The following is a 13,484-nucleotide window of genomic DNA, read 5'->3' as shown; positions in this document are numbered from 1 at the left end:
CATTGCAAATAAAGGAGCAAGTAAAGCAGAAGCAGAATTTGATGGTCTATGCGTATAGTATGACTACTGTAAACACGAAGACAAGTGTTTTTTAGTTTGATCACCTGAGAAAGATATGCTGGTTGTTTATGGCCTGCGCACATTTTTTGTTGTGTTCAAGCTTTTATCCTTCAACCATGGGGGCCATTAATAGCTCTTTCTAGGGTCCCATATATAGAAATCCCAAAATGACTCTTACTGCATTTCCTAAAATGCATGGCAAAGTCGGGAACTGTCTTTGGCCCATAATGTTAATCGTTATTTTGGGGAAAGTTGTAAAGAAAATACTAGCAGAAACAATTCCGATGAATGATATATGATCAATAAAAATACGTGTCTCATACTCACTCAAGCAAAAGCTCAAACCCGACTGCAAATTACGCAACGCAACCACCAGAATGGCGTACATGGGACGCCTCTGCTTTATTATCTTAACCCGTAATTTTTACAATCTCACCGGACCATCGCTTCAATTCAACCCACTTCCTAACTTGTGCTGCCCGTAAACCCTAATCACCACTTTTGCCAAACCAAGTGCTAGTAGCTCCCAACGATTTTTGAAGACGACTACTGAAAGTGAAATAGTAAACGAAACGATAATAATATGAGCAGAACGCCAAAAATGTAATGTGTGGAACCATAAAATGCTACGAAAATTCATCATCTCACTAAAGATTCAACATTATCACTACACCTAAACCCATGTTTCAATCCCACCGTCACCGTGACTACTATATCAGCCAAAAAAAAAAAAAGAAAAACTAAAAAAATTAAAATGAAAATGTTAACCCCCCCCAAAAAAAGAAAAAAAAAACCCGGTTCTGTAATATTTTTCCTACGGGCGCAAATACGCCCACAAACATGACCACATTTACATCTCTAGCCCTACAACAAACAACTATTTTCTCCTCTCTCTCACTTCCTCCCCCTCTTGGCCGTTGCTTTCTTCGCCGGTGACTTTACTGTCTTTGGCTTGACGCTCTTTGCCGGTGCCTTCTTGGCCGGCGCCTTTTTTGCCGCCGCCTTTGGAGGTGCGGCTTTCCTCCCTGGAGTGGTGCGACTTGACGTCCGGGCTGCCTTCGCCGGCTTCTTCTCTGGCTTTGACTTGGGAGCCTCCTTGCGCTTCGCTGGAGTAGCCTTGGGTTTGGAGGCAGCAGCCTTGGGCTTTGCAGCAGCAGCAGCCGCCGCCTTGGGCTTGGCAGTGGGCTTAGCCTTAGCAACTGGCTTGGCCTTTGGCTTTGGCTTGGGCTTGGGCTTGGGCTTTGCTGCAGCGGCTTTAGCCTTTGATGAGGCCGGAACAGCAGCCTTGGCCTTTGGCTTCGCTTTTGCCTTAGCCGGGGCCTTCTTGTCCTTGGTGGTGGCAGCCTTGCTAGCCTTGGCCTTGGATGCTGGTAGCGGCTTCTTCTTCACCGGCGCAGTTGCAGGCTTGGACCGAGAGGGCGGAAGCTTGTAAGAGGCCTTGACTTTCACCAGCTTTCCGGACGCCACAAGCTTCTTCAATTGAACCAGCAACAGCTTCTTGAAGTTAGAAGGAAGGTTTTTCTGCTTATCTTCGATGAACTTCGCGATGGCATACTGGCTAGAACCTGTTTTCTCCTTCAACGTAACAATCGCATCCTGGATCATCTGCAAGGGACAAATTCGCCATAGGAGAAACAAATGTCAGATCTAAAATCACGAAATTGATTCCCCCACCCCTTCCCAGGTCAAAATCAAAACAAAAAGCCAAAGGAAGATCTAGAAGCAATTAAAGGCTTATAGTGATTAAAATGCACCACGGTACCCAAATACGGAAAACAAACATATAGGTATACCTCAAAGTAAGGAGGATGGGTCGGAGCACCGCGCTTCCTTGGAGCAGGGGGCTTCCTAGCCCTGGGCTCTTTGGCCTTCTTGGACTTTGCGGCCTTTGGGGCAGGATTCTCCTCCTGAGCGGCCTCGGCCTCCACCTCCACGGCTGCGGTGGTTTCGACCACGGTGACTGGTTCCTCGGTGGCCATTCCCAGATATCGGGAAAACTAGGGTTAGGGTTCGGGGAATTGGGGAGAGAGAGGACAAAATTCGATCTAAAACGATGAATCTAAGATGGAGAGAGTGGAATTGAATCCAGCCAACTGATACTAGCAGCCAGATTGCAGGAGAGGAGAGGTGAGGTGTGCGTCAAAGGTGGTAAAATGGGAGCATATAAATACAAAGTGTTGAAGAGCTCATATCTGATAGCTGAGGGCTGATTGGCGGAGAGGCCTTTGACGCGGATCGAGAACCTTGTGAATTTTTGAATTTAGACCCTCGGATTAAATTTCATCGACGGCTTAGGACGCGTGGTGTGCTCAGACTTGGATTTGGGATTCAAAGAAACCTGCCTGTTTTGCATTGGTCCGGTGAGTTGTGTTTTTGTGCTCCATTGTTTTGGGCATAACTTGAGATGAACTCGATGGATTTTGATGAGATTTTTTTTGAACGTTAGGAAATTTCATAAGCTTTCCGGAGAGCATTCACGTTCCCCGTGAAAGTAATCCGTTGAGGAGATATCTTGCTCAGAAGCCAAAGTGGTCGTGACCAAGGTTTACCTGGAGTGTATTGTGATTTTGGAGAATTATCAGAGAATGTTTCAAGTTAAATTCCGATTTCAAGATCAGGTTTGGTACTCCTTTAACTGAGGAATCCGTGGAATCAAGAACTGTGAATAACCGATAACATTTTGGTGGAAAATTATTCGTTTGGGCGTCATTCAAGATGAACACTTCTACCAAGTGTGTGCATGCATCGAGTTGTACCGAAGCATTTCCCATGCACTTTCTTGTAACATTTTGAGTCCGATCCCATACTTTTTTTTTCACAGAAAATGTAAATAGTCATCGCTAGATCAGTTCGTTAATCTTCATCACCCAACCCATAAGTTGAATCTTGGAAAAAAAAATTTAAAAATTTTTTGTTCCTTGTGTTATGCTTTGCTGCAATGTTACTTAGTTGTGCGACAAGAGTGCTCTGCACACAAGAAGCTGGTTCTTGCTGCTCCAATGGCATGGTTTATCTGCTAAATCTCCTACAATTAAACACCAAAATCTTGCAATAGATCCTGCTGCTGGTTGCTTTTGTGTTCGTTGATGTACTACTATTTGGTACGGTGCACGTATTTCAACAGCATTAGTCCGAGGAACGAACTCTCATTAGCAATACAATACAATACACAGGCATGAATTGTCCCGTCCAAATCAAATTCCTTTGATATTAACACCAGATTACTAGTACATCTATTCATCAACTTTTTACCAAAATCAAGACTTCATAATTCTGCTACCAATAATAATGTAAGTAGCAAAAGTTCACCTATTGGTAGCTTTTGTTCTAGGGGAAAAAGCTCTCATCTCATGTTGAACGATTCCGTTTTCACTACTTGCTCCTCTCGAGTGACAGCATAACTCCACAACATGTATGTATCATGCAACAATCTAATGGCGTTGCTAAGCGCATTCAAGGTTTTCCAAAAGAAAGAAAGATTTTTTTTGTACATGCATGGTTTTATTTTGCTAATAAAGACTATTACTCGTGGTAAAAAAAAAAAAAAAAAAAAAAAAGCATCAGCTTTATTGCTTATGGTTCTGTGAAACTCTCTTGATTACGAAATCAAACTCAAAATTTTGTGCGTTCTGAAGTTTGTTAGATGTCTGCCATAGCACTTAAAAGAAGAACCAAAAGATTAACGCAGCAAGTTTGGATAACTTCAAGTGGTTGGTCGTGGTTGGGAGTGCGTGCAACTTTGCCTATTAGTAACTAGTTAGCATCCATTGCACAAAATCACCAAACTTTCTAACCTTCATTTGTTTTTTACGTTAAAAAAAAAAAAAAGAAGAAGAACGAATGAATTAACGTCAAAGCAGTAAAAACTAAAACTTACGTAGATATCTATTTGAGTTTTAGTCAGTTGTTTCACAAGTGTAAAACTTTTTTAACTTAAACCCCAGTTTGTTTTAGTTAAACTGTGTAGAAAATCCCGACATTAAATGACAGCATTTATGCGATGATGACACATACTTGATTTGAGCAGTCAAACAATGCAAGATGCTTTTACTACAGGTTTCAGCAGATCTACTCTACTGGAACCTGAGATTATTAACTTTTAAAGCCAGTCTATATAACGATTGTTTGGTTTCCTAATTGGTTTGTGTGTCATTTCATGTGGCAAACTCTCATGAACTGGACGCCAAAATACTGCTCATAACTGTTAAATTACTCATCTAATAGCACAGAGCACCTGATATAATACTAAAGACTTGAATTTGGAAGCCAAATCTGACCCTTGAATGGCTATACTAGTCATCGTGAAGTTTTTGGTCTGTACTGCAATATATAAAGTGACTTCTCTTTCCTTGCAATGCCTACATACCATATTCCTTCCTTCCATGAAAGGGGTTTTTCAATAGGCAAATCATGGTAGAACACCAGCTAAATTTCTACATGAGCTAAAAAAGGTGCTGGACGTAACATGTTACACAATCAATATGAGCAAAACTAACATGAGTTAAGGCCAGTATTAAAAGCTTCTTGTTGAAATAGTAAGATGCATATTATTGCCATAGACTTGAAACAGAGGAATTAAGAACATCCTACCAAAACTCTTCATAACAATGCCATTGACGACATCAAGCAATAGCAATCATAGTGGTTACGCTAAAGGATAAAATGAGTATAACCCATGTTCCAAATTGTTGGGATCAACTAACTACATAGCTTAGAACAACAACTTACGGTGATTAAAACAACTGGCTCAAATAGATCTTAGAAGGCCAATAAAGTCTTTAGCATGCCCTAGAATCGCAATGAATGGTGTGGAAATCAAGAGCAACTCCTGTGTCGTGATAGCTTGGAGTGCTATGTCACCTTGTAAGTGGAATAATCGATTTTACCCTACACTACACTTGATTCCAATGAGCACAATATAAATGTTGTATGTACAAAGCTATTGTTCTTTGTTACATATTACAATGCATCACATTCCTTGTATTGCATAAACTAACATTTTTTCACTATTACTTTGTCAAATAGATGAAGAAAGAAATCAATTTTCTTGAATTATCAAACATCTGCAGGATGAGTTTTTGGTTTGATTCATCATATCACCTGTTAGTATATCTTTCTCCCACATTCTATCACACATATACCGAGCAGAGCATACTTCAAGTGTTTGCAGTTGAATAGACAACAACATATGTATTTCTCATCAAAATTTTGTACAATGTAGGTTATAGAATAGAAACCTTTCATATTAAAAGGATAAAGGCAATTTCTTAAGCATAAATGATCATACTCGAGTATCTAGTTTGAGAGGCAAAAGATAAAAAAACTCAAACATTAAGGACCATGGGTGTAATTTTCACTCTGTTTTCTAAATATTGTGAACATTACCCTCAATGTGGATGTTTGCTAGAGTTAAGCACTAGCACTTTTTTCAAATTTGGGTATATTGCCGCAATTTCAGAAACTCATGGGTCAGTTTTCTTAATCGTGAATTTTACAAGGACTTTAAGTTGGGGCCTTGCTGGAAATTTCTTTGACGGAAAGTCAAAGCTACGATAATTTATGCTACCTTGTTGAAACAATTACGCAGAACCCAAAAAATTTAAACCCCCCGTTGACAGACCTTGGGTGTGTCGCGAGTTGCTGGACTTGCAAACAGTATTGGGTTGGACAATGAGGTCACGGGGATTGATGTCATGTTTGGGCCTCACTTAAGTTTTTCTATATGTAGAGTCACTGTCATTAGTAGGGCAATGTGGACACACCTTTATTAGTAGGTCTTAGGCCCATAAAAATTTTTGAATGGACCAGGCGAAATGGCTGAGAGATTTAGAACTGGGTCCGAGGTTCCTTATGAATACACATGCCACGATTTTGAAGTGGGCTTGATGTTGAGGTTTACATTTGTGGGCGTTCCTTATGAATACGTGAATTTGTAGGCATTTGTGGGCTTTGATGAAATGCCGCGCTCACATTTGCCAGGAAACTCTGGAGAACCTCAGATGACTTTAGAGTTTAGACCAACTCAACACCGAGAAAAAAGAATAATTCGAAATTAAAAATTTGTACAAGGACCTAATTTTTGTTTGTTCCGATTTCAAACATAATGTGCTCAACAATTGAGTACTTAACTGTTATGGGGAAAAAAATCAATCGACTACTTGACACCTCATTTCAGTTCTAGAAATGGGCATGTGATACCCATCCATGAAGCATTTGACTAACCAGTTTCATATTTGCGAGTTAGTCATTTTCTGATCCTTACTCGTTTTGCATATGAATCGATATCTGACTGTCTAGTACACACTAGGAGAGGATCGGATTGGCGGGTCCTTGTCCCTCCTCTCTTACCATTGACCTTTTTTTTTAAAAAAAAGGAATAATGTATACTAATTTTGTTTTATATTTCACATGTTTGTCTAAATTTCAATAAATATTTTACGAAAAAAGTTTCGTACTCGTAAAGAAGCATCCAATAATAAAATTACATGAAAATTGATCGACCAGTCTCCAATACAACTCAAAACAATATGAATTGTTCCTCAAATTCAATGCTCTTAACAAATGCTTATACGCAAAGCATGAAGATTTAATATTAGGCGTAATTAACTAAATAAGATAAACAATGTCCTAGATCAACTAAACTTTGTTCCAAAAAAAAAAAAAGGTTATGACCTTGTGTACAAATTATAAGCTCTCCTAATTGGGTTATAATTTGATCAACGAAATTATTTAATTATATTTAAAATTGACATTTTTGTGCGCGAGGGTGTGCATATGTATATTACTGTAAACTCTGGTAGTCTGCCTGTGATACTATGGTGTATTAGATCGAGTAATGGTTGAGTTGTGGGTAATTTTATTTTACACGCTTGTCGGACTGGCCGCTGCGGGGTGGGTCCAGATAAAGAGGCGTCTGACCGTTTCCACTTAACTGCCGGCGCGCAGATCCACGTGCTCCATCCGTACTGCTTCGTTTTTTCCTACACATGCACAAGAGGACCCCACCCCCAAACACCATTCATCACTCTCTATCTCTCTCTCTCTCTTCGCTATCCCAATTAGTAGTAATTAATATCTTGTCCAAGTGTCCGATGGCTTGACCCGCAGGACGACTTTTTTAGCTGCCATACGCCGCCGCTTCATTCATTATCTCCCTCGCCGCGGGAATTTTGTCAACACTCGTTCCGCTCGACGACTCTTCTGCCTCATCGAATTAAACTACTCAATTACTACTACTGCTTGTAATTTGAATTGAATATTAGAAGTATGACAGACAACGTAATTTTTATAACTACATACATATATAAAATTTTATTAATAGTTATTAATATCATACTGAATTTTAAATATTTGCGAAAGAATCTAAGAGTTAAGGAATAAAAATATAAAAAATATGGGGATAAGAATGTAAGGTAGCGGTGAATTAAGAAAAAATAGCAGCTAAGAATAAAATGCAACTTTGAAAATCACACCATCTATCACATCTCTATTTTCCTTGTAATTTGTACTTAGCACGCATTTAGTAGTGTTATTCTTTGATGAGAATTTTTTTTTTTTCTTGGTAGTTGTTAAGTTAATTTTTGCGGGTGGTGGTATGAGTCCCTACTAGATAATTTTTTTTCATTTTTGTGCTCTTGCAAAAGAAAAAAAAGTTTTATTTGGATTGTGATTTTCGACAGAAATTTTTTTACGTTTTCGTGAACATATTTTTCAATCATTTTTTTATCTCACATGTATCAAATCGTTGTAGTGCATTTAAAAAAAAACTCTTAAAAATGACAATCCAAATAAAATCAAACAAAAAAAAAAAAGAGATTTAACTAGCACCTCATAATGTTTGCATTTACTATTCAAACTTATATCCAGCAACCTACAAATAGTTTTCTGCTTCACCTTTCATTATTGTCATTTATTCTTCACGAACATATTATTTTAAATCTTTTTTTTGGTTTCCATAAGTTCTAACAAGTAATAATAGCATAAAAATAAAATATAATAGAAATTTCATGCATTTTACGTTGTATGTTTTTCTATTATATAGTGTTGTTTCAACACATTTTGTTTTTTTTTTTCTACTTCATTATTAGTTATTTGATCTTTAGAAAACAAAATAAAAATAATACAAGGCAGCGAAATGGAGCCGGGCCGCCAAATTTTGATTGCACTGGCTCTAATACATCAACACTCAGCGCGTATAAGAGATGCAATATTCGTCATTATGACAAATGACAACAACTAATACGGTGATCAGAACTTCCTATACTTTGTTTTGACAAAAAAAAAAAAGAACTTCCTATACTTTGACTGAATATTGTATTCAACCAACTACTTTAAAATATTGACAACGTGCTTAAAATCGAGATAACAACACCATTACTGAATCGAGGAGCGTCAGAGGACCGCGCAAAGGGACAGGAACAGTTAATGACCAGCTTAAGCTTCCAATCAGGCATCCATTAGCACCACGTTTCATTAAGCGTCCGCGTACTTTTACGGGAATTGGAAGACGGAAACCATTGACTCGCTGGGAGTTGAGAGGTGTAAACTACCGAATCATGCACGTTTCCAATGCCAGCAGCCCAATACAAGGAGGGACTACAATACTACTACTACTACTTACTACTATGGCAAATCGACTTGGGCTGATTGCAAATTTTGAGGTCCCACCCTTTTCATGATTGAACGAGAGCTTAGATGGGATCCCCAACACCATGACGTATTGTCAAGCTCTCACGAGAACGAGAGCAGTCATTTTTTAATTACTTTTATATTTTACATATACTCCCTCCGTCCCACTTTGATAGTCCTGTTTCTTTTTTCACACAGTTTAAGAAAAAGTAATTAACTTTGTTGGAAAAATAAATTTAGATTGCTATTTTCTTAAAATACCCTCACATTAAATAGAGTACAACTTTATGAGAATTTGAATTGATGGCAAAAAAAGAATCAACTCTCATTAAATGGGGTAAGTTTATAGTAACAACAACTTACATTGAATAAAGGCATTTTAGAAAAATTAGAATATAACTACATTATTCAATTGAAAAGTGGACTACAATTTGGGACAGACGAAAAAGGAAAACAGAACTATCAAAGTGGGACGGATGGAGTATTATATTAAAAAATTTTACAATATTTTTTAAAAAAATTATTTCAAATAATCTACTTCCCAAGCAGCTACCTTGAGTCAACTCAGAGCCGTTGGACTAGAATTTTTGGAGTTAAACTTGTTGGTAAGGCATCCATTAATTAGCAACAGCCGTTGCAGCAGTAAAGTCAACTAACAGCAAATACTAGTGGCGCCAAAACGTCAAGTAATTGCCAATGATGACGTAAATGTAGGAGTGGTACTGGTACTTACTGATACCTACTATCTTGGGATTCACATTTCACCCGTGCGTAGAGGTGAAAACTCTCAGACAAGACGGCAGGATCGCGGTTATAACTAAATGGCTGCCTATTCAACGGCAACATCTTACACTGCAACCGTGCAGTTAATGCTATGTACCGGTTCAACAGTTTAAGAAAAAAAAAAAACAATCCAATGGTCCAAAACCAAAGGCCATTCCCCCATTCGTACTAAGAAATTCATCGCCTGAAAAGAAGAAAAAAGGCAACAAAATACCAAAATCATAACCGCAGAGCTGTCGGCGTTCTTAAAGACAGCTATATATACCTCCAAACCCTATCCCACTTTTTCCCTCTCCCAACTTTTTTTTTTCCCATGGATGTCGACAACCTCCACCAACAGCACAACAACGCCAACGCCACCGTACGTGGCGGCGGCGGCGTTCAGGTGACTCCTTCGTCTCTTCGAGTTGTCAAGGAGTCTCACTTCCGCGGTGTCAGGAAGCGTCCGTGGGGTAGGTACGCTGCGGAGATTCGCGATCCCTGGAAGAAGACTCGGCGGTGGTTAGGGACCTTCGACACCGCGGAGGAGGCTGCTTTAGCCTACGACGAGGCTGCAAGGAGCCTCCGTGGTCCTAAGGCGAAAACTAACTTCGGCAGCCCAGCTCTTACTCCCATGTCGTTTACGCCGCCGGTTATGGTGCAAGTCCCTTCCGTCAATCCGACGGTTTTAGCTGAAAACTTTCCGCATTGGTGCTCGCCGGCGTTTTTTGCCACAGATGAAGCCGATCGCAGCCCGGAGAGGGGCGCTCGGTCGGAGTACACTGGATATAAGCTAGAAACTATAGGCGTGATGATGAGCGAGAGAGAAATGGATTTCAAGGGTGAGAAGAAGCCTTTTCTCTTCGATCTGAACCTCCCGGCACCGCTCTTCTGATCGGCCGACGGACGGCTGTTTTTGCAAAATGGATCGACTAGCGACCTGGAGAACAAAAACAAAAGTAAGAACACTGAATATTTTTTAAGTGTTCGCCGGAGCAGAGATTACGGTTCTTTTCTCTTTTGTTTAATTTAGCCTCCTTTTCGGCTTATAGTGTACAGTTTATTCCAGTGGTTTTCCGGCTCCAATTCTGTCGTTGGGCTTCTCTTATTATTTTGGTCGTAATTAATTCTAGAATTTCCTTCAATCGTATGTATGTTCTTCATGCATATATATTTTGCTTGAATCAGGTAAAACTATTTTATAGAGATATCAGTGCATGCTTGAAGAAAAGCCCAAAAATATGAAAGGTCTTCGTCGTCGATCGGATAATAAGGGCACTCAACGGGTGGTTTGGATTGTTTTGTTTGGCCAAACCCCAACAGGAAAAAAAATGCAATATTGAATATGTCGAATTACTATAGGATTAATTTTTTATACACTGACAATGTATATAACATTATTATTATTAGATGCATGATAATTTATTTAATTTTAAATTTTGTTCAAGTGTCATGCATCTAATCGGAATAGTGTATACACTGTCAGTATATATAAGATTTATTCATTACTATAATGAAAAAATTTTCACCTCTTGGGCTGCTCCGTAATGAAAATATCTGTTTGGATAGAAGATCATCAAACAAAATTTTTCTAAATAGTTATTGGACCTTTTTTTTTAATAATGTAATGTAGTATATGAAATACAAATATAGTTGAAAAAGATAAAATAATAAATTGAAAATGCATTTGTGATGTGAACAAATAATAACCAATCCGAGCAAACAAGCTACTTAATTCCCAAAACAGAAGAGAACAAAAAGTAGCTGTAATAACTGATAACGTTTGGAATCGTTGTCTATGTTTTCATTTATTGGAGTATTATGGAAGCCAACGCTGGAGTTTTACGAAAAAGCTGTTCGTGTCCGAAGCCTTGCGGGTCCTGAAGTCAATAATAATATGTTTAGCTGATTACGGTTATCGAGATCTAAACCCCGGGCCCTTTAGGATCTAAATTTACAAAAAAGAAGAAAGATAATTCGGCATTCAAGTCCAAGAGATGTGACAAGTTACTAATTATAGATATATGAGATTATTTGAAATATTATTTAAAATAATTATTGTAATATTTTTTTGTGATGTAATATATGTGAAATAAAAAAATAATTGAAAAATTAAAAAGATGTATTAAAAAATTGTGTGTTTGTGATATAGACAGATAATTTTTAACCAAACAAACCAAATGACTATCCAAACACACTTGGTACCACCATTGGACTGTGATTTTTCTGTAAAATCGTTATGATATATTTTTCTACCAAAACTCTCCAAAATAGTTATCCAAACAGGCAATTGGTGCACCATTCGAGCATGGGTAATGAAACAGGTAGAAATTGACAACTCCTTGATGGAAATTAATTTGAAAGTTTCAGCCCACATAGCAGGTCGGCAACCGGTAAAAGCCTTTAGTAGTAGCTTTTTTTTTTTTTGTTGTTGTGGAAGGGATAGCTTCAAAAACCCTTCATTGAACTTTTTTGACAAATTTGTTTGGCTTCCTGGAGATTTCAAATATTACACCTACAACCCCTATTTTGACTTTTAATGCAACAATGACAACCCATGTCCATGAACAGCTAGAAATTGGCAACTCCTTGATGGAAATTAATTTGAAAGCTTCCGCCCACATTAGCAGGTCAGTAAGTGGCACAAGGCTTTCGTAGTTTTTTTTTTCTTTTTTAAGGGAGAAGGTTTTTGACAAGTTTATATTGCCTCCCTTGAAATTTCAAATATAATACCTACAACCCTATTTTGACTTTTAATGTAACAACGTCAACCCATGTCCATAAACAATTCATACAAAATGCTAAAAAGTACCTTCATTCCCAACCAAAAAAAGGCAATTCATTAAATGGTGAAGAATACAACAAATTCAACCAAAAAATGACAATTCATTAAAAAATGAGTAAATTTTATATTGAAAAATTACTCATGGCATGGTATAGCGAGTTAGATACATTTTACCTAAACCATTAGAAGGATTAATATCTAAACATTGATGCCTAAAAATACTTTATTTTTTACTTTTTTTTTTGTATAAGGGGGATGGGGGTTCAAATCAAGACCTTTTACTTATACTTTCTTCCTCCAAACCATCAAACCTATCCCTCTTTCCAATGCTTGAAAATACTTAGGATAACAAGAATTTGAAATCACAAATTCAACTTTTTTTTAAAAAAGGCTTGAAATTGTAAAAGAAAGAAAAAGAAAGGGACGCATTCCCTATTGGCAATAACAAAGTCGACCATACTACCACACTTTTTTTGGCAAGTCACATTGTCAAATTCAATAGCATTTAAAAATTGATATCTTAATTTGATGAACAAAATTTGATATTTTTCTCAAGTATTTCTTTGTGTGAAATTTTAGTTATTTAATTTTTAAATTTTCCTTTTTTTTAATTGCTTTTGTTATGATGTTAGCCTATAATAATTTGTAAGATCAGATCATTTTCTTTTTATTACATTTTTATAGTCCTTCTTTTTTCAGTTTAATCTATTATGTTAGTATGCTTGGATGTTTAAGAATGAAAATGCTTTTCAGCCTTTCGTATCATTCACATATATCAGCTGACTTTGGTACATATAAAATTCAAGATAATGTAGGTAAGTGTCATATTTAAAACTATTGGGGAGTCGAGTAAAGTTGTTGGAAACCTCGAAGGAGATCTCTGAAATTATCCTCTTTTTTTTTGGCACACCGAAACTTAAGATCCACAATGAAGGGCAAAGAAAATCGTAGCATACAGGTCCGTGAATTGAATGGTGGAAAACCCAACCAAGAGGCCCAAGACGCCAAGTCTGATCTCACCCTTCTCACTAGAAACATTCACGACTTAATCAACAGAAAATTATGCTCTCATTGGGACGGTTAGTAGGATCGAGCCGGCTCGAGATCGGCTCAAAAATTTTTGAGTCGAGCCTTAAGTTTAACTGGATCATATAGAATTTAGAACTTGGAGTTACATATACATTTGGATTTAATTTAATTGTGGGTCAAGTCTAAGCTTCACGATAAAGTACAGCCTGAATAATTTAAT

At 37.6% G+C, this 13,484-nt stretch overlaps 2 protein-coding genes across 2 annotated transcripts; one reads left to right on the top strand and one right to left on the bottom strand.

Moving 5' to 3' along the window:
- Nucleotides 1–664: 664 nt before the first annotated feature.
- LOC113760971 (histone H1) lies at nucleotides 665–2,209 on the bottom strand. The gene is made up of 2 exons (XM_027303748.1): nucleotides 1,854–2,209; nucleotides 665–1,665 (listed from the first exon to the last, which is right to left on the bottom strand). Exons 1-2 carry the CDS (start codon nucleotides 2,037–2,039, stop codon nucleotides 955–957), a joined length of 897 nt encoding a protein of 298 aa, XP_027159549.1. The 5' UTR covers nucleotides 2,040–2,209; the 3' UTR covers nucleotides 665–954.
- A 7,567-nt stretch (nucleotides 2,210–9,776) lies between these two features.
- On the top strand, nucleotides 9,777–10,559 carry LOC113750127 (ethylene-responsive transcription factor 12-like). Its single transcript, XM_027294072.1, has one exon. It carries the CDS (start codon nucleotides 9,785–9,787, stop codon nucleotides 10,343–10,345), a length of 561 nt encoding a protein of 186 aa, XP_027149873.1. The 5' UTR covers nucleotides 9,777–9,784; the 3' UTR covers nucleotides 10,346–10,559.
- Nucleotides 10,560–13,484: the final 2,925 nt, after the last annotated feature.

This window comes from Coffea eugenioides, chromosome 1 (genome assembly GCF_003713205.1).
Source record: "Coffea eugenioides isolate CCC68of chromosome 1, Ceug_1.0, whole genome shotgun sequence".
Lineage (NCBI taxonomy): Eukaryota > Viridiplantae > Streptophyta > Magnoliopsida > Gentianales > Rubiaceae > Coffea > Coffea eugenioides.
This window is presented reverse-complemented; position numbering and strand designations above follow the sequence as displayed.